Genomic DNA, 17908 nt, shown 5'->3' with positions numbered 1-17908 from the left:
CTTGTTTCTTATTTTGTGTGTATATATAATCAGAATTTTAGGAATATAAGGATATAAAACAATAAATATGAAATGTGAATGTTAAAAAGGAATATGTAAATATGTAATCATAAAGCTGGTTCTGATTTTTATATATAATTAGTCAAATATATGAGCTGTATGCATGCCTATTGTATATAAATTAGTCAAAGTTTCAAGTATAGATTATTTTCCTTTTTCAACCAATTTTTATGTCATATTTGAAATTGTACATGCATTTGTAGTTTTAAAATCAGTCTACTTATATAGCTATATATTCGAATTCTTCACATTCGATGTTACACACAAATTTGCATCAATTAATTTTGTTTGTGTATATAGGGAAGGAGCCCAGTTTGCTTTTAACGGGCCGTAAAGTGGTTTACAATATAAAAACAACACGGGCCGTAAAGCAAACCCGAAAGAGATTATTACATGAACTGGGTTTATGGATCTCGGTTTTCCATCTTAACCGATTCAAATTGAACAGATACCGGTTATTAAAATAAACCGGAGACTTTAGGTTCAATCTCGGTTTCGGCTAATCTGAAGCAATTGATCTGTGGAAAAAGCAAAGCAAAGGTCGAAAACAAATTCCATTCTTGAAGCTGTGAACAAGTAAGCTCTTTCACTTCATCATCTTCTTCTTCTTCCTCAAAGTTTAATTGGGTATCCACTTAGGTGTGTTGTAATGTCGCTGAAGTTGGGATTGTTATCTCCAAGTAGTTAGCTTCTCTGGGTCTGTTTCGATGCAATGGTGGGAGATTCCTTCATAACTTGGTGTAGAATTATAGGATTCCCTCTATAGTTCTGTTTGAAGTTCCCATTTCTGGAGATTGACTTGTTCACGGTTCTATGGGGACAATATGAGACAATGCCCATAAGGTGTTTGTGAAATTGTCTGCCTGAGAGTTTTTGGGTTTGGAATCATTCTTTGATAAAATATATGACCTGTAGTACACGAGGCTAGTTTTTTTTTCCTATCAGGTCAACTTGTGCATTTACTGGTATATGTTTGTTTACAGTTTTACACGATAAAGGTCGGTTATTTATCGTTTTTTCAGCTATTTGGTGTTTCTGATTGATTTGCAGTTGTAGTTACCAGCTTGGCTATTCAAGAAAGGTTCCAGCATATAAAATTTATGGCATATGCAACAGGAATAACGTTTGCCTCAAGGAGTATTTTGCCTATTTGTTCCAGAACCTTCTTATCTCCCTTGCGTGTCGCTTCTTTACTCGTCTTTCCTGAGAAATCATCTGCAACTTTCTTCAGAAGGGTCCAAGTTCCTCACCTTTTTTCCACTTCTACTACTACTCTGTTCTCTTCTGTTAAGTGTTCAATTCATTCTACTTCATCTCCTGAGACAGAGAATCAAGCTGTTTTTCGCCCTAATGTAGTCGATATACTTGAAGAAAGAGGTCTCCTCGAGTCAATCACAAGCGAGAATCTCAGGTCAGCTTGTTCTGATCCTAAAGTAGCTCCTTTAAGGGTCTACTGTGGGTTTGATCCAACGGCTGAGAGTTTACACTTGGGTAATCTACTTGGTATCATTGTGCTTTCTTGGTTCCAAAGATGTGGACATCAAGCCGTTGGTTTAATTGGTGGTGCCACGGGACGGGTTGGTGACCCATCTGGTAAAAGCTTAGAAAGACCTGAGCTTGACGCTGATACACTGGAGAAAAATATTGCGGGGATTACAAAAATCATTATCAAGATTCTAGGTAGTAATCCGAGTCCCGGTGGCTCTTACGTGATTTTTAATAACTATGACTGGTGGAAAGATATGACAATGCTCGACTTTCTGAACAAAGTCGGTAGGTTTGCTAGGGTTGGTACTATGATGGCAAAGGAGAGTGTGAAGAAGAGATTAGAATCAGAGCAAGGTATGAGCTACACCGAGTTCACTTATCAGTTGTTGCAAGCCTATGATTTTCTTCACCTGTTCAAGAACGAAGGGATCAATGTTCAGATAGGTGGCAGTGATCAATGGGGGAATATAACAGCTGGAACTGATTTGATCAGGAAGATTCTCCAAGCAGAAGAAGCGGCTTACGGGCTAACATTTCCTCTCCTACTGAAAAACGATGGAACGAAATTCGGGAAATCAGAAGATGGAGCAATCTGGCTATCTCCTTCGATGTTATCGCCTTATAAGTTCTATCAGTACTTCTTTTCAGTTCCAGACGTTGATGTGATACGCTTCTTAAAGACATTAACATTTCTGAGCTTGGATGAGATAAAGATCTTGGAAGATCAAATGAGCAAACCCGGCTATGTTCCCAACACCGCACAAATCAAACTCGCTGAAGAAGTAACCAGATTCGTACATGGCGAAGAGGGTTTGAAAGAAGCCATTAAAGCAACAGAAGCTTTAAGACCAGGTGCTGAGACAAAGCTTGATTGGAACTTGATTGAGAGAATAGCAGAGGATATACCTTCTTGCTCACTGCCTATTGATCGAGTGTCGGGTTTATCGATTGTGGATCTATCGGTTTCTGCAGGTTTGTTTGAGAGCAAATCTGCTGCGAGGAGAATGTTGAAGCAAGGTGGGTTTTATATGAACAATGAGAGAGTTGATGATGAGAATAAGAGAGTGGACGAAGAGGATATTGTTGAAGGGAGAGGTCTTGTTCTATCAGCAGGCAAGAAGAATAAAGTGGTCGTTAGAATTTCCTGATTTTTTTTCATAACAAATCTGTACTCATTTTATTACGTATTTTGTTATGAACTAACGTTGAATCACTAATGGTTTATAACTTTTCTCAACTGAGCTAAAATCAAAACATGTCATTTTAAAGAAAATCAAATGCAAACCGAAAAATTGACCATGGTAAACTGATTCACTTCTTAAATCAAAAGCTAAAAGAAATTGAACCCAAGTGAAGGCTTATTGGCAAATGCTGGAAGAATACAAAAGATAATTCCAGTAACAAAAGAACAAACCAGGTATCTTCTGGGATTTCAAACCAAGAAATAACATCTTCAACAGCTAGTCCACATTGTTAGAACAATGATAAGTATCGGATCCAATTCTATGCTTCAGCAAGTAAGTTGCCATCTTCCGTTACCTTGGCTTCAGATTCCATCTCTTTAACTGCCCTTATAAGCCCCTGACTGATCGCATTCAAGTGCAAGCCTTTCTGCTTCATCTCCTCAAACAGCACCTCTGCTTTTTCCCAATCCAGAGCTTTGAGGCAAAATGATTGTATCAGCTTATTGTACTCATCAGCATTAGGCTGCACCCCGAAACGATCCATTTCGTTCAAGAGTTTCAGAGCTTCGTCATATTCTTCAATCTTGCAATAGCCTCGGATGAGTGCGTGATATGTCACAGGACTAAGCTTCTTATGTTTCTTTTTCGCCTCTGCGAGAATCTCTTGAGCTTCATCCATCATCCCTCCTTTAGCATAACCGCTAATGATGACAGTGTATGTGTACACATCTGGTTTCAAACCTCTACTCTCCATCAACTTTAAAACTTCTTTTGCTTCATCCAGATCTCCAGTTTTCGAACAAGCATGGACAACCAAATTAAAAACCGCATTCCCAGGAGCAGGCCCTTTAGAAATCATATCTAAAAGCAAAGCTTTAGCGTCTTTAACATTTCTCATTCTGCATAAACTATGGATAACATCAGAAAATGGTTTTATCCCACGTCGTCTAGCTTCTCCAGATAAATCACCCAACATCTCCTGAGCAAACGTGATAGTCCCATCATTCTTGCAGAGTGCAGTTATCAGAGTAGCCACAAATCTAGGAGGCAAAGATTTCTCTTTCGTCTTTGCCAATTCATAAACCGAATAAGCCTCTTCGGCCTTCCCTTCCTTACAAAACCAAGTTATGATGTTACCCATCTGTTCTCCCTCCGATAACACACCACTCTTAAGCATTTTCTCACATACAGAACATGCCCAATCCATAAACGACCGCTTACAAAGCGCCTCCAGTGTCAAATAATATGTTTTCGCATTCGGAGTAAACCCAAACTCTTCGGTCTTACTAAACACATCAAAAGCAGCTTTGGATTTACCAAGTTTCCCAAACAAGGCAATCAGTTCATTCAATATCTCCAAATTCAAAACACCACAACTCTCTTTCTCACCTATCTCCTTAACCAAATCCCACAAACCATAAGCATCCATTCTACGTGTATCACTAGCAATTGCTACAAGAAGAGATTCTACAAGCGAGGTGGTAACAGTAATCTCTTCATTCTGAGTTGCCCACTTCAAAAACCTAATCAAATTCTTACCTGAAATTCCTGGGGATTCAAACACTCTTACCACAAAATCTAAGTGTAAATCGACATTAAGCGCATTAAGACCAAACTCCAAGGATTCTTCATCACTCCGTAACAAAGACAGTACAGATTCCAGCTTTTCGTCATCAAATTGGTAAACCTCGTTTTCTATTGCAACAATCTCTGAATCTCCATCTTCACCAACAGCTTCCACGGAAGTACCACCATAATCGCCACTTTCTGAAAATCCCAAAGCGGAAGCAACCGATTCTTCAAGGGTAAGCTCTGCGGCTGACGAGATTGGGATCTCATCGGCAGGTAACGAGACTGGGTTCTCTTCCGTAGGAGGGCTCGTGGAGAAGAACCTGATGTTTCGAACAGAAGCATTTCCAGACGACTCGAGATATGAAAATCTCGAAAGAGAGGTAAGCGAATGAGTCGTCTGGGTCTTCTTCTTCGAGATTCGAGTAACAGCGAGATTCCGAGACGCATTTTGCGATCTACAGAGAAAGGATCTCAACATTTCTACTATCTCTCTCACTCAGAGACTATCTTCAACAGCAGTTCCTGATTCTAAACCCAAAACCCTACTCTCTCTCTGTCTCGCAAAGTTCGGATCTTTAAGGAGATACAGTAATTAATTCTTAATTGCAATGAATCAAATGAAGGACTTTTTGTTACAAAATGTTTCACAAAAGCACAGTAATTTCAATATGGTTCAACATAAACCAAATCAAACCAAACCAGGTGAAATAGAAATAACACAAAACCATAGCGAACGAACTCGAATCTCTCAACTAACCGGCTCTAAACCGAAGGAAGGAGCTAAAAACCAAAGAGAACAATTGCAACGAAACCAACATCAACAACAAAACCGCCGCCAAAAACGCTAGAATCTGCCAAGAACCATAAACATAAACCTCAACCAATCTTCCGATCTTCACTTTCCACCGTCCGGTATAATAACGGTTAACATCCTCGATAGTCTTATCCAAAAAACCAACTTTGGTCAACCTCACAGATTTGCTCATACCATTCCACATCTCTGCAGCTTCTTGATCACTCTTGAGACGGCTCACAAGAACGCCTTGTTCTCTAAGCAACCTAACGTCTTCTTCCGAATCTATTATTCCGTTTATTAGCTCTGTGTAACGAGTGAATACTAATGGTCCTGAAGTGTTCGTAGCTTCGTAAGCGACAAGGTTCCGAAGGACTGTTTCTGTGTTGATGTCTAGGTTTATTACAGGGAGGTAGAATTGGCCAGAGTTTGAATCGAAAGTTACCGTTGAAATGTTACCGTGTGCTGTTGGTTTGAATCTAACTCCGGCTTTGTGGAGATCGGAGACTGATGGGATTGTAAGTTCTTCCACAAGAGGAGGCTTTTCGATATCAAGAATCGAAACCGATTCTTGTCTCGTTGTTGTTGCTTCGTTTTCTTGTCTTGTGAAGAGATAATCAGCTGAAAGTTTCAGAGCCATGAATCCAGGAAGATTCGATATGATTCTCCACGGGAATCTCAAGATTAAATCCGCAGGTCGAGACGCGAAAACCCTTTTGAATTGATGCTTAATCTCATCCATAAACCTAATTGCTCTGTTTCCGCCATTTTCGTCTGCTCTGTTTTCTTCGTCATCTTCTTCTAGCTCTTCTTCTTCGATTCTCGGAACGATCATCTGATACAAGAAGTCTAAGATATGATTACACTCTTGAAACTGAGCCTTCAAAATCTGATCATCGTCGAATTTGATAACGAGAGGAGAGAGATCTTTGCATAGACCCGTAAGAACAGAGAGCAGTAGATCATCAGCTGATTCAGTCGATTCAAGCTGAAACTCGAGTGTTTTCCTCAAAACGAAAAGTGGGATTTGGTTCTCGATCATCATTATATCTCTAAGAATCTCGTTATGACCAACTCTGTTAATCAAAGTCTCCACCTTTCTAAAACTGTAAATCTTAAGAAACTCGATCAAGAACGATGAATCTACCGCCATTATCCACAACAGAGTCTCTCCGTTAAACCCGATATACTTATGATAACAAGCTCGAATCTTAATCTCCATGGATTGTAATTTCTCTACAAGATCATGAAACCTGAAAGAGTTATATTGATTTCGAATTTTTCTCGCGATCATTAGTTTATACCTCTCCATTTCGTGAAGCTCTGGTTTTAGACAGTGATAAGGTCCGATCGAAACTCGGTGAGGTGTGTATGAATCTGGATGGCTACACATTAATGCTTTAGGAACATTGAAAATGCTGACTGTGACTTCTTCGAGATCGTGTTCTTCGAGCTCTGCATCGAGAGATTTTTGGACATTGATGACCCATCGAGTTTCGTCAAACCTGTGTTGCTCTGTAGATGAAAAAATTGGTTTTTTAGGTAACATGGTTCTTAAATTTTAGAAGCAGCTCAAGATCTTGGATCGAATCATTCTTCTTCTTTCAATCTGAGAGTAAAGAAGAGAAGAAGAAACAGTTTTTGTCCTATTTGCAGTTATGGTTTCATCAAGACTTTACTCTGTTTCAATGGTATTGAAACGGCCTTCAAGTTTCATCTTGAATAAACTGTGTGAACCGAATTAAAGATTCACAATTCGTTTTTTTTGTTCATCAAATAATTAGTTCGGTTGGAATGAGTCGGTTCAATTTAAGCAGACGAAAACACACAAGACATAAACTTATATTTGCTTCGTAAGGATAACATATCCGTGTTCAGGATAAAAATATCCTTGTCTCGGACAAACAAGAACCCAACTTGGCCCATTGGGCTTGCCAGTCTTGTTCTGGAACAAAGGAATAGCAAAAAACACTAGCCGTTACACACACAACAACAACTCACTCTGTCGGTGATCTGTCCTTCACTTCTGTAAAGCCTCAACGGTCATATTTGGAAAATCAGACCGTTTAAATCGCTCTCTACATAAACCCAAATTCATAACTCACCCAATCACAATTCGCAAGCTATCTTCCTTTCTTCTTCGCAATCTCAAAATCCAAAATTTTCTGCAACCCGAATCAGAAACCTCCAACATCGTCATGGGTTTAATTCCTCAACCACAAGAATCGATCCAAGAATCTCATTACTACACACATAAACTCTTCCTCACTGCAAACTACGTCCTCCTCGGTGCATCGTCAAGCTGCATCTTCCTCACTCTCTCTCTCCGTCTAATCCCTTCACTCTGCGGTTTCTTCCTCATCCTCCTTCACGCCACCACGATCGCAGCCGCCGTCTCAGGCTGTGCAGCCGCATCTTATGGTAAGAACCGGTGGTACGCAGCTCACATGATCGCAACTGTCCTTACCGCCATTTTCCAAGGCTCAGTCTCTGTTCTCATCTTTACCAACACTTCGAATTTCCTCGAGAGCCTTAACTCTTACGTCCGTGAGAAAGAAGCGTCTATGATCTTGAAACTAGCTGGTGGGCTCTGTGTTGTAATCTTTTGCCTTGAGTGGATCGTTCTTGTTCTCGCCTTTTTCTTGAAGTACTACGCTTATGTCGATGGTGATAACAATGGAGTTGCTATGAAAAGGACTGGTAAGGTTCAGAGTGAAGAGACTCTCAAAAATTCCCCATGGGCGTTCCAAGTTTGAAGAAAAATTCACTTCTTGTAATGATTTTGTTTAAGAGAAGAGAGGTTGTATCAAATGTTAGTTTGATCTGTGTTTCAGGGTTTGGTTTATATGTATTGAAGAATTGAATTGGTTGATTACTTTGTTGATGATTCTATATGTCTTGCATAAGAAAATTTTAATTGATGATATTCAAGGAATATGTGTACCCAAGTTCTCTAGAACATTATTGCCAAACCACTCTTTATTTAAGAGAGAACATTCTTTAGACTGATACAACAAAAAGAGAATCAAAAAGGTAAAGGAAAATCTTAAGTCTTGTTCTTGGTAAACCATACAATATCTAAGAACACTCAAACACATTTTCTTTGGTCTTGACTGATTCAAACAAGAAACATAACCTAACCACATAACTTTATCTACAATGTTCCGTATAAAACAAAACACATTCAAATGAACTTTCGTGGTCTTAAAAACTGGTCCTTCATTGGTGAAATGGTTGGTGAAGACCTTTATGACTTACTTGGGATAATTGGAAAGAGAATTGTGTAGTAAACTTCTTAAGCCCTGATATTTCGACCAAATATCCAGCTGAATGGTATGTTTTTGGCAGCTTCTTTGGCTCTTCCTTGAGCTCTCTCTTCAATTTTACGGATTCTTGCAGGTAGTCCGCAGACAAAGTCCTGTCAAAGGAAATGATAGAGTCAGAATTCAAGTTTAGGTCCCGATCAGATCATCAAAAACACAAAACAGTATATCTAATATAGTATTCATGACCAAAAACTACTACAAGATTGTTATAAGTATTCATAAACTTGGAGGTTTCATCACAAGAAGTTTCATGGAGGTAATTTACCTGGGCCCTGTGTCCTTCACTAGAAAGGTCTGTCAAAGTCTCCACATTCCACCGTTCAACAAGAAACTCCAGAATATCAGCATAGTCCTTGGCAGTGTAGACACCGAGCCTCTGGGCAACGGTTGAGAAGTGCTCAAACAGGTTATCATCTTGGCCATCATACATTAAATGTGCAGGCATTGATATCTTTTTCTTCATCATATCAGCCAGGCCCAAGATCGTGCCATCAGGGTCAATTTCAAAGAGCTTCTCTACAATCTTGGTGTAAGCAGTCTCATGACGCCTCTCATCAGCAGCAATGGTCCCGCATATCTGCGCAAGTTTCAAATCTCCACGATCTTTCGCCAGTCTGGCAGTGTTTCCATGGGAGATGAAGGTCGCTCTTTCTTGAAATGATGTGTAGATGAAACCCAAGTAAGGGTTGTTTTCAGTTTTTGGATCCTAAGGACATAAGACAAATCGATCAATCTTACATTGAATATTAGGAATACAAACTTTACACAATGGAAATCCGTAAAGTGATTAATGTGGCAGCTAAGCAGCACTCCAATTCTATCTTCAGAACTTGAAACATAAAAAATGCGTATGTTGCTAACATGAAGATTTGCAGATAGTCATTGTGAAGTCAATATAAGCCATACTAAGAAATGACAAGATAAGTTCCAAAAAAGTAAAACTGATAAATGGTTCCAACTTATTCCTCTTCTGTTCCCCTACCTATGGAATTTTAACAATCAATTCAAACAAGCATGTAACGATTGTATCCCCATCCCCAGTCACTTCCTAAAGCGCAAATGCAACTTTAGGAGATTATGGGTTAAAGCAAAAAAGAAAGTTAGCAGAGCTTACCATTCCAGAACCAATCAGGTACTGAATAGTCTTTTCAATCTGCCTCATGTCTACCCGACCAGACAGATAAAGATACTTGTTAAGGAGATCCCCATGTCTATTCTCCTCAGCAGTCCAAGCCCTGGTCCATATAGCCCAAGGAGTAGGACTAGCTCCTGTCTCATCCCTAACACCATCCAATGTGTTCAACATGGTCTGGTAAGTAGGAAGTGCTTCTTCAGTGATCATATCCCCAACAAGCACCACAAAATAGTCATCAGGAAGTTCCTTGCACCTTTCCCTTAGCTCCTTGACTTGGTCATAGAATCCTTCCGACTCAGGTTCGGGAAGAAAATCGGTAGGCTGCCACGATTTCTCAACAGGTTTTAAATAAGTCAACAGGGTTTCATCAGCCCATCCTTCTAAAGACTTAAAGATCTCTAACTTTTGTGGCGGCATTGAATGTTTGACTTGGACATGCACCTCTCTGGGAGGGATATACAGTTTCCTTCCATTCGTAACCTCTCTGTAATTAAAACCAAATAAAGCTTTAGAAAAAGTCTAAGCAGCTACTACACCAACAAGCTTTCTTAACATAATAATCAAACAAGAGAATAAATGAACGAAGTAATGATTTAGCATAGTAGTCTTATGGGTCAACAACCAAGTAAAAAGAAAGTCATAAACACAAAACAATTCATGCATGCGTTTGGGAAAGTTGAAGAGATTATCAAAATTTAACATAGAGACAAAGATTGTCCTTTGCATGTAAGGATAGCTTTTCAAATAAATAAAAAATAAAAAAAATCAAGATTCTTTGATCTAAAGAAATCTCCCAGATAAATCAGAAAACCAGTAAAAATGAAAGATTTTTTAAACACAAATGAAGCAAATTCCTCATTTCACAAACCAGAAACTAATACATGTGATCATATAACTCGTAACTACACACAATGAGAGTGCATTGGGAATCAAATTGATGAAAATAAGAAACTGGATCAACCAAAGCCCAGAGGTTTATCATCGATACTCAAACCAAACTCCAGATCAGAACAAATTCAAAGCATTAAAGAAAAATAAGCTCACGAATTGGAAATAGAGAGATTAAAACTCACGTAGTCGCAGAGCGAATCGTAGAAGCCATGGAAACTCTGGAAGATCTGGATCCCCTAGCTTGACAAGGACGATAGACGTAAGATGAAGGGGAGAAGACGATCCGATCCATAGCCATCGCCATTTGATTCTTCTCTAACAATCGAAAATGATCAATGAACAAAAAAAACAAATCCCAGATTTTAAAAAGAAATCTTTCGATTATTTCTATGCTGTGTGAGACTGTGAAAAGAGACAAGGTGAAGAAGAAACTTTGGGCGTGATGATCGAGCCAAGGGGACATTAATATACAACTTTTTTCTTCTCTACAATATCCCTCAGCTACTCTTTTAATTACGTCTATGCCACTCAGATATTTTCTTTGCTTAATTTTCAAGCCCATGGGCCATATGGTAGTTATAACCCAGTGTTTCACTAAAACGCAAGATCTTTTAGCGTTTCTTTATTACATTTACTTCCCATATTACATTAGTAAGGCCCATAACGTTTAAGAGTCTAATACAGTGAAACGCAACAACCATTGTCGTTTAGAGTTCAACTTCTCTCCCGTAAATCCAGCTGAACGAAACAGAAGGTTTAGACTTTGACGCACGTTTGACTCTATCGTCAGCTCTTTCCTCTAACCTCCTGATCCTCTGCGGCAAGGTACACAGATAATCCTGTGCTCTCCTTCCTTCACCGGACAAACCCATCCCTAACTTCTCCACCTCCCACCGCCGCAACAAAAACTCCAAAATCCCTGCGTAATCCGTCGCGGTATACACTCCGATTCTCTGCGCCACAGCAGCGTAATGATCGAACAGATTGTCATCGCGACCGTCGTGCATCAGCTGAGCCGGCATCGTGATTCGCTTCCTCATCATACTCGCTAGAGCTTGTACGGTACCATCGGGATCAATCTCGAATAGCTTCTCGACGATCCGCGTATACGCCATCTCGTGCCGCTTCTCATCCGCCGCGATTGTTCCACAGATTTTGGCGAGAGTTGTGTCGCCGTATGTCGTGGCTAGCTTCGCCGTGTTGGCGTGGGAGATAAAAGTTGCTCTCTCTTGAAAAGAAGTGTAGATGTAGCCGTTGTAGGGATTGTTCTCATATTTGGTGTCCTGAAAAATAATTATAAACTTGTCAATATGGTCCCAAAGAAATTATAATTTACATTTTGAGCACACCTATATTTATGGGAGTGTAACAATTTGGCCAATACCAAAAAGAACGTACCATGCCGGATCCGATAAGATATTGAATAGTCTTTTCAACATGTCGCGTATCAACACGACCTGATAAGTAAAGGTACTTATTCAACAAATCACCGTGTCGATTTTCCTCCGCCGTCCATGCTCTAAGCCAAACCGCCCACGGTGTTAGACTAACACCGGTCTCGTCTTTGGCTCCGTCGAGAGTGTTCATAACCGTTTGATAAGTCGGTAATGCTTCTTCGGTGATCATATCTCCGACAAGAACTACAAAGTAATCGTCAGGGATCTCTTTTGTTCGATCTCTTAGCTCTTTCACTTGTTCGTAGAATCGGTCTTCGTCTTTGGTTTCTGGCAAAAAGTCTTGTGGTTGCCATGAAGTTTCGACGGGTTTGAGGTAAGATAATAAGTTTTCTTGGGCCCAATTCTCCATTGATTTGAAGATCTCCAGTTTCTCTTGTGTTATTGTGTGTGTCACTTGGTTTGATACTTCTTTGATGGGTCGAAACGTCTTGCTGTAACATTTTCATCGTTAATTAAGAACACTGTTATTTTGATCAGGTTCGTGTCTTATTGTAATTTATAGAACATATGTTAATATGCAAGTATATAAAACCCAATGAGTGAAAAAGTTATTAACAATACATTGAGATCAACGCGAAGAATTGAAGATCTAAAAAGAAAAAAACTCGCCTCGGGTTAGTGGCAACACACGAAACTTGAAGATGACGAGGAGGAGAAAAACTAGATCCCAAACAAGTAGTCTGCATAAAAGATACCGCGGTCGCGGGATTCTGCTTCATAGCCACAGTCATCGTCGAGTTCAAGAGCAGAGCCATCATCGTCATTTATCTATCTCTCTCTTTTCTTATTGCCCTTGTGCCTCTGCGTTAGGAGGAGAGAAGAGTATATATGTATATAGTGAGTGAGTTGACAAAAGATAGAGTGTTATACATGTTACCCCTAGCCAGTTGTAATTATTTATTCTTCTATGATCAATATGACGAGTTGTCATAGACTTAAAGATCTATTAAACATGTTATCGCAAAGACAGAAAATCTCTACGCAAATAATATAACTTCTTGCCGTTTGCATTGCCCTTGAAATATTGTTTTTATATACATTCGATCATAAATTTCTTACAATTTTAATTATATAAAATTGTCTACGCAAATAATATAATTCCTTGCCGTTTGCATTGCCATTTAAATATTGTATTTTTATATACAGTCGATCATAAATTTGTTATAATTTTATATATATATATATATATATAATTCATATGGATACACAATTATTCGGTTTTACACTAAACAAAACATCGCATTGATGGTATGGTTAGGTTTCTATATTCTTAACGGATCGTTTCTGGTATATAATAAAGTTTCAATCGATGCTTCTTTGAAAGACGGGTTCAATCGGGTTTTCTGGTCTCTATGTCCCTCGGTTTTGATCGGATTTTTGATCAGATTGGTGTAATTGGACTGGATTCTGATGGATTTTATATGAGCATATTCTGGAAGTAGCCCAATGAATATTACTTTAATAATCTTGAATGCTTTTTATTGAAAAAGAATGACATTTGTAAAAAACAAATCGGCTTGATCGAGAAAGTTGGCTTACTCGTGTCTTGTCTTTTTCACCAAGTTGAAAAATGGCTGTGAAAATCAAACGTAACAAAACTTTCGAAATTCTATATGTTTTTACAAAGAGTGTCATTTTACCATTTTTCACATAAATTTAGAAAGTAATGTACTTTTTCCATCAAGTTGGAAATGGCTATGAAAATCAAATTTTACAAAACTTTCAATATTTATATGTTTCACAAAGAATGTCATTCTATTATTTTCACGCAAATTAAGGAAAGCAAACAAATTTCATTTGTACCTGCTATTAATATACTAAATAATACTCTCTTTTTTTCATTAATTAGTTTAAATAGTAGAGATAAAAAAAAGATATTTGATCTTTACAACTGCATTGAAAATAAAAAACAATAATTTTTATAAAACAAAATTAAAATTTTAAAATGACATTCTTTATGAAATAAGAATACAAGAAAAGAATAAGAAACTTAAATGCAATTACTTCATTAGAGAGTTGGAAGTATTCAACAATTAACTCCCATACAGAAAAAAATAAAAAATAATAATAATAATACGTACTAAAACAAATCCTTATGTGTTTTTGGCTTTTGGATGAAAATAAAATAAAAATATGTCTTCGTAGTTTTACCCAACAACAAGCACCACAATAAAACTATCTACACATTTTTTCGAGTTTTGACCCAAAAATGATTTCAAAATTCTGTTTAGGGCAAAGTCCACAAGTGTATGAATAAAAAACAACGCACACACTATAAACAAAGATCTGGATCCCCTAACTTGACAAGGACGATAGACGTACGATGACGGGGATTAACTATCCGATCCATAGCCACCGCCATTCTTTTCTTATCCAACAAACTCAATCAATCGAAGATGATCAATGAACGAAAAACTTTTGATTATATCTATGCTATGAGACTGCGAAATAAGAGAATGTGCAGAAGAAACTTTCGATTTAATATACAACGTTTTTATTCTCTATAATATCCCTCAGATACTCTTTTAATTACGTCTATGCCACTCAGATATTTCTTTGCTTATTTTACAAGCCCGTGGGCCGCATGGTAGTTATAACCCAGTTTTTCACTCAAACGAACAGATCATTTAGCGTTTTATTATTAATTACTTTCTTCATTACATTACTAAGAGCATGCCCATTGATTGAATCCTTATAAAAAATCCTTAACATTTTTTAATAATATATTTTGGTAATTTTAAAGTTTAGAGTTTTTGTTGAGTCTCTAAATTTTTTGTTATCCAATGGTGGAGTCCTTATGAAAATTTCTTTAAAAAGCAAAAATATTTTTAAAATAATTTATTTGATAAAACTTAAAAGTTATTAGAAAATATTACAAATTGTAAACATATATGATGACATAAAAGCAAAAAAAAAAGAGAAAAAGAATACAAATCAAAAGGCTTACAAGAGGAAACTAAAGTCCAAGATGAGAGGTCTATTAATGAAATTGTCACCAAAGGAAAAACATAGAATAATCTATCTCCAGCTCAAGACACTGTCATGAACTTAAATGAAAGCACGTACCGAGAACCAATTATTTGATAACATCAACTAAATGAGCAAACAAAAGAGCATAAACATAAACCTAGAACCAATTATTTTGTGTCACCAATCCGTTGTAATGCTAATGAGAAGTGAATAAGCAGCAAAATGGTCACATTTTTATCTTAAAAACCAACAGATCAAACACAAATTTGAACATAAACCAAAGCCTAGAAACTCTATACGAAACCAAGAGAGAGGAGAGAAAGAAAAAAGAAAAAAAACTTGTTTTGTTTTATTGGTCCTCCAATGATATAGTGCCACGTCAGCGAACCTTACTCACCCAAAAATACCTTATTCAAGGTTCGCACCTTGGTTAATTAGACAATTTTTTTTTTTTTTTTTGCTTCTTTCCATTAGAATTCTCTTAAAAAACTTGTAAGGTCCCTGCAATGGACATGCTCTAAGGCCCATAAGCTCGCATTAACCTTTTAGAGTCTAGTACAGAACACAACAACATGTGTCGTTTTATAGTTCAACTTCTCTCCCATAAATCCAGCTGAAGGAAACAGAAGGTTTTGACTTTGACGCAAGTTTGACTCTATCGTTAGCTCTTTCCTCTAACCTCCTGATCCTCTGCGGCAAGGTACACAGATAATCCTGTGCTCTCCTTCCTTCGCCGGACAAACCCATCCCTAACTTCTCCACCTCCCACCGCCGCAACAAAAACTCCAAAATCCCTGCGTAATCCGTCGCGGTATAAACTCCGATTCTCTGCGCCACCGCAGCGTAATGATCGAACAGATCGTCGTCGCGACCGTCGTGCATCAGATGAGCCGGCATCGTGATTCGCTTCCTCATCATACTCGCTAGAGCTTGTACGGTACCATCGGGATCGATCTCGAAAAGCTTCTCGACGATCCGTGTATACGCCGTCTCATGCCGCTTCTCATCCGCCGCGATTGTTCCGCAGATTTTGGCGAGAGTTGTGTCGCCGTAGGTTGTGGCTAGCTTCGCCGTGTTGCCATGGGAGATGAAAGTGGCTCTCTCTTGAAAAGAAGTATAGATGAAGCCATTATAGGGATTGTTCTCAAATTTGGAGTCCTGAAAAATAATTATAAACATTATCAATTTGATCCTCAAGAAATTATAATTTACATTTTAAGCGTACATATATTTATGGGAGTGCAACGTACCATGCCGGATCCGATAAGATATTGAATAGTCTTTTCAACATGTCGCATGTCAACACGACCTGATAAGTAAAGATACTTATTCAACAAATCACCGTGTCGATTTTCCTCCGCCGTCCATGCTCGAACCCAAACCGCCCACGGCGTTAGACTACCACCGGTCTCGTCTTTTACGCCGTCGAGAGTGTTCAAAGTAGTTTGATAAGTTGGTAAAGCTTCTTCGGTGATCATATCTCCGACAAGAACTACAAAGTAATCGTCAGGGATCTCTTTTGTTCGATCTCTTAGCTCTTTTACTTGTTCGTAGAATCGGTCTTCGTCGTTGGTTTCCGGCAAAAAGTCTTGTGGTTGCCAGGAAGCTTCGACGGGTTTGAGGTAAGATAATAAGTTTTCTTGGGCCCAATTCTCCATTGATTTGAAGATCTCCAGTTTCTCTTGTGTTATTGTGTGGGTCACTTGGTTTGGTACTTCTTTGATGGGTCGAAACTTTTTCTTGTCTGTTTCTTCACTCGTCTTGCTATAACATTTTCATTGTAAGAAAATTGTTATTTTCATATCAGGTTCGTGTCTTATTGTAATAGTATAACATAAGTTAATATGCAAGTATTTAAAACCCAATGAGTTTACCTGACTTCATGCGATTTTTCCGTTTGAGTGCAAATGATTGTAGGATTTTCTTATAACACAATCAATTCTATAGATTAATTTGAAGTATTTCTAAGTTCAATGTTGTTCACTTTCACTATTCAGTGCCATTTTTCTATATGGAAAAAAATTACTAACTTTTTGATCAGTTTTGTACCGTTTCGATTTGGTTTTGAAAGGATTTGCCAATTAGACAAATAGTTAAATATAACCAATGAGTTAAACATATACAACGAAATTAACCAGTATAAAGCCAAATGAAAAAAAGAAAAAAGAAAAAGAAAAAACTTGATCAAGGAAACGAATTGAAGATCTAAAAAGATAAAACTCACCTAGGGTTTGTGGCAACACACGAAACTCGAAGAAGACGAGGAGGAGAAAAACTAGATCCCAAGCAAGTAGTCCGCGGAAAAGATACCGCGACCAGCGGATTCTGCTTCATAGCCACCGTTATCGTCGAGTTCAAGAGAAGAGCCATCTTCATTTATATATCTCTATCTCTCTCTTTTCTTCTTGCCCTTGTGCCTCTGTGTTAGGAGGAGAGAGGAGTATATAGTGAGTTGACAAAAGATGGAGTGTTAAACATGTCACCCCCTAGCCAGCTCTTATAATTTATTATTATTCTTATATGATAAATATATATGACGAGTCCTTATTACTTATATTAATTTGGGTTAGTTAGTCTTAAAGATCTATTAAACGTAATCGCAAAGACATAAATCTCAACGCAAATAATATAATTTCTTTCCGTTTGCATTGGCGTTCAAATATTTCATGTTATACATACAAAAGATCATAAATTTTGTTATAATTTTAAATGTACATAATTCACATGAAAACACATTTGTTTGGTTTTACAATAAACAAAACATCACAAGGATGGTATGTTTAGGTTTTTATATTCTTAACGGATCGTTTTTGGTACATAATAAAGTTTGGTAACGCATGCCGTTTGTAAAAAACAAATCGGCTTGATCAAGAAAGTTGGCTTACTCGTGTCGTGTCTATTATCTACCAAGTTGAATATGTAATAGCTAGAAAATCAAACGTTACAAAACTTGCAATATTAGAAAAGAACACGAAACATAAATGCAATACTTAATTAGAGAGTTGGAAGTATTCAACACCCATACAGAAACA

The 17908-nt window shown here is 37.9% G+C and overlaps 7 protein-coding genes across 11 annotated transcripts; 2 read left to right on the top strand and 5 right to left on the bottom strand.

Annotated features, from left to right (window-relative positions):
• Positions 1 to 530: 530 nt before the first annotated feature.
• EMB2768 (Tyrosyl-tRNA synthetase, class Ib, bacterial/mitochondrial) lies at positions 531 to 2783 on the top strand. 2 transcript variants are annotated; one of them, NM_111134.5, is made up of 2 exons: positions 531 to 636; positions 1111 to 2783. In NM_111134.5, the coding sequence occupies exon 2, from the start codon at positions 1161 to 1163 to the stop codon at positions 2694 to 2696; it is 1536 nt and encodes a 511-aa protein (NP_186915.1). In that variant the 5' UTR covers positions 531 to 636; positions 1111 to 1160; the 3' UTR covers positions 2697 to 2783. The 2 variants fall into 2 exon arrangements, with proteins under 2 accessions (NP_186915.1, NP_001325501.1); NM_001337429.1 differs by lacking the exon at positions 531 to 636 and adding an exon at positions 675 to 903.
• Positions 2784 to 2813: 30 nt separating this feature from the next.
• On the bottom strand, positions 2814 to 4905 carry AT3G02650 (Tetratricopeptide repeat (TPR)-like superfamily protein). The gene has a single exon (NM_111133.4). It carries the CDS (start codon positions 4780 to 4782, stop codon positions 3052 to 3054), a length of 1731 nt encoding a protein of 576 aa, NP_186914.2. The 5' UTR covers positions 4783 to 4905; the 3' UTR covers positions 2814 to 3051.
• A 60-nt stretch (positions 4906 to 4965) lies between these two features.
• Positions 4966 to 6726, bottom strand: AT3G02645 (transmembrane protein, putative (DUF247)). The gene has a single exon (NM_001202865.2). It carries the CDS (start codon positions 6644 to 6646, stop codon positions 5057 to 5059), a length of 1590 nt encoding a protein of 529 aa, NP_001189794.1. The 5' UTR covers positions 6647 to 6726; the 3' UTR covers positions 4966 to 5056.
• A 389-nt stretch (positions 6727 to 7115) lies between these two features.
• AT3G02640 (uncharacterized protein) lies at positions 7116 to 8033 on the top strand. The gene has a single exon (NM_111132.3). The coding sequence runs from the start codon at positions 7296 to 7298 to the stop codon at positions 7851 to 7853; it is 558 nt and encodes a 185-aa protein (NP_566178.1). The 5' UTR covers positions 7116 to 7295; the 3' UTR covers positions 7854 to 8033.
• Positions 8034 to 8046: 13 nt separating this feature from the next.
• Positions 8047 to 10887, bottom strand: AT3G02630 (Plant stearoyl-acyl-carrier-protein desaturase family protein). Its single transcript, NM_111131.3, has 4 exons — positions 10632 to 10887; positions 9538 to 10042; positions 8689 to 9129; positions 8047 to 8515 (listed from the first exon to the last, which is right to left on the bottom strand). Exons 1-4 carry the CDS (start codon positions 10751 to 10753, stop codon positions 8393 to 8395), a joined length of 1191 nt encoding a protein of 396 aa, NP_186912.1. The 5' UTR covers positions 10754 to 10887; the 3' UTR covers positions 8047 to 8392.
• A 50-nt stretch (positions 10888 to 10937) lies between these two features.
• Positions 10938 to 12735, bottom strand: AT3G02620 (Plant stearoyl-acyl-carrier-protein desaturase family protein; the record flags this gene model as incomplete). Of its 3 annotated transcripts, none has more annotated exons than NM_001337427.1 (3): positions 10938 to 11732; positions 11848 to 12337; positions 12516 to 12735. In NM_001337427.1, the coding sequence occupies 3 exons, from the start codon at positions 12668 to 12670 to the stop codon at positions 11157 to 11159; spliced, it is 1221 nt and encodes a 406-aa protein (NP_001327879.1). In that variant the 3' UTR covers positions 10938 to 11156. The 3 variants fall into 3 exon arrangements, with proteins under 3 accessions (NP_001327879.1, NP_001327880.1, NP_186911.2); NM_111130.3 differs by having other exon boundaries at positions 10996 to 11732; positions 12516 to 12661; NM_001337428.1 differs by having other exon boundaries at positions 10946 to 11732; positions 11848 to 12718.
• Positions 12736 to 15193: 2458 nt separating this feature from the next.
• AT3G02610 (plant stearoyl-acyl-carrier desaturase family protein) lies at positions 15194 to 17291 on the bottom strand (the record flags this gene model as incomplete). Of its 2 annotated transcripts, NM_111129.4 has the most annotated exons (4): positions 15194 to 15214; positions 15317 to 16034; positions 16127 to 16640; positions 17101 to 17291. In NM_111129.4, 3 exons carry the CDS (start codon positions 17250 to 17252, stop codon positions 15459 to 15461), a joined length of 1242 nt encoding a protein of 413 aa, NP_186910.2. The 2 variants fall into 2 exon arrangements, with proteins under 2 accessions (NP_186910.2, NP_001319454.1); NM_001337426.1 differs by lacking the exon at positions 15194 to 15214 and having other exon boundaries at positions 15459 to 16034; positions 17101 to 17246.
• Positions 17292 to 17908: the final 617 nt, after the last annotated feature.

Source organism: Arabidopsis thaliana, chromosome 3 (assembly GCF_000001735.4).
Source record: "Arabidopsis thaliana chromosome 3, partial sequence".
Lineage (NCBI taxonomy): Eukaryota > Viridiplantae > Streptophyta > Magnoliopsida > Brassicales > Brassicaceae > Arabidopsis > Arabidopsis thaliana.
Note: the sequence above shows the minus strand (reverse complement) of the source record. Positions and strands in the feature narration are given on the sequence as shown.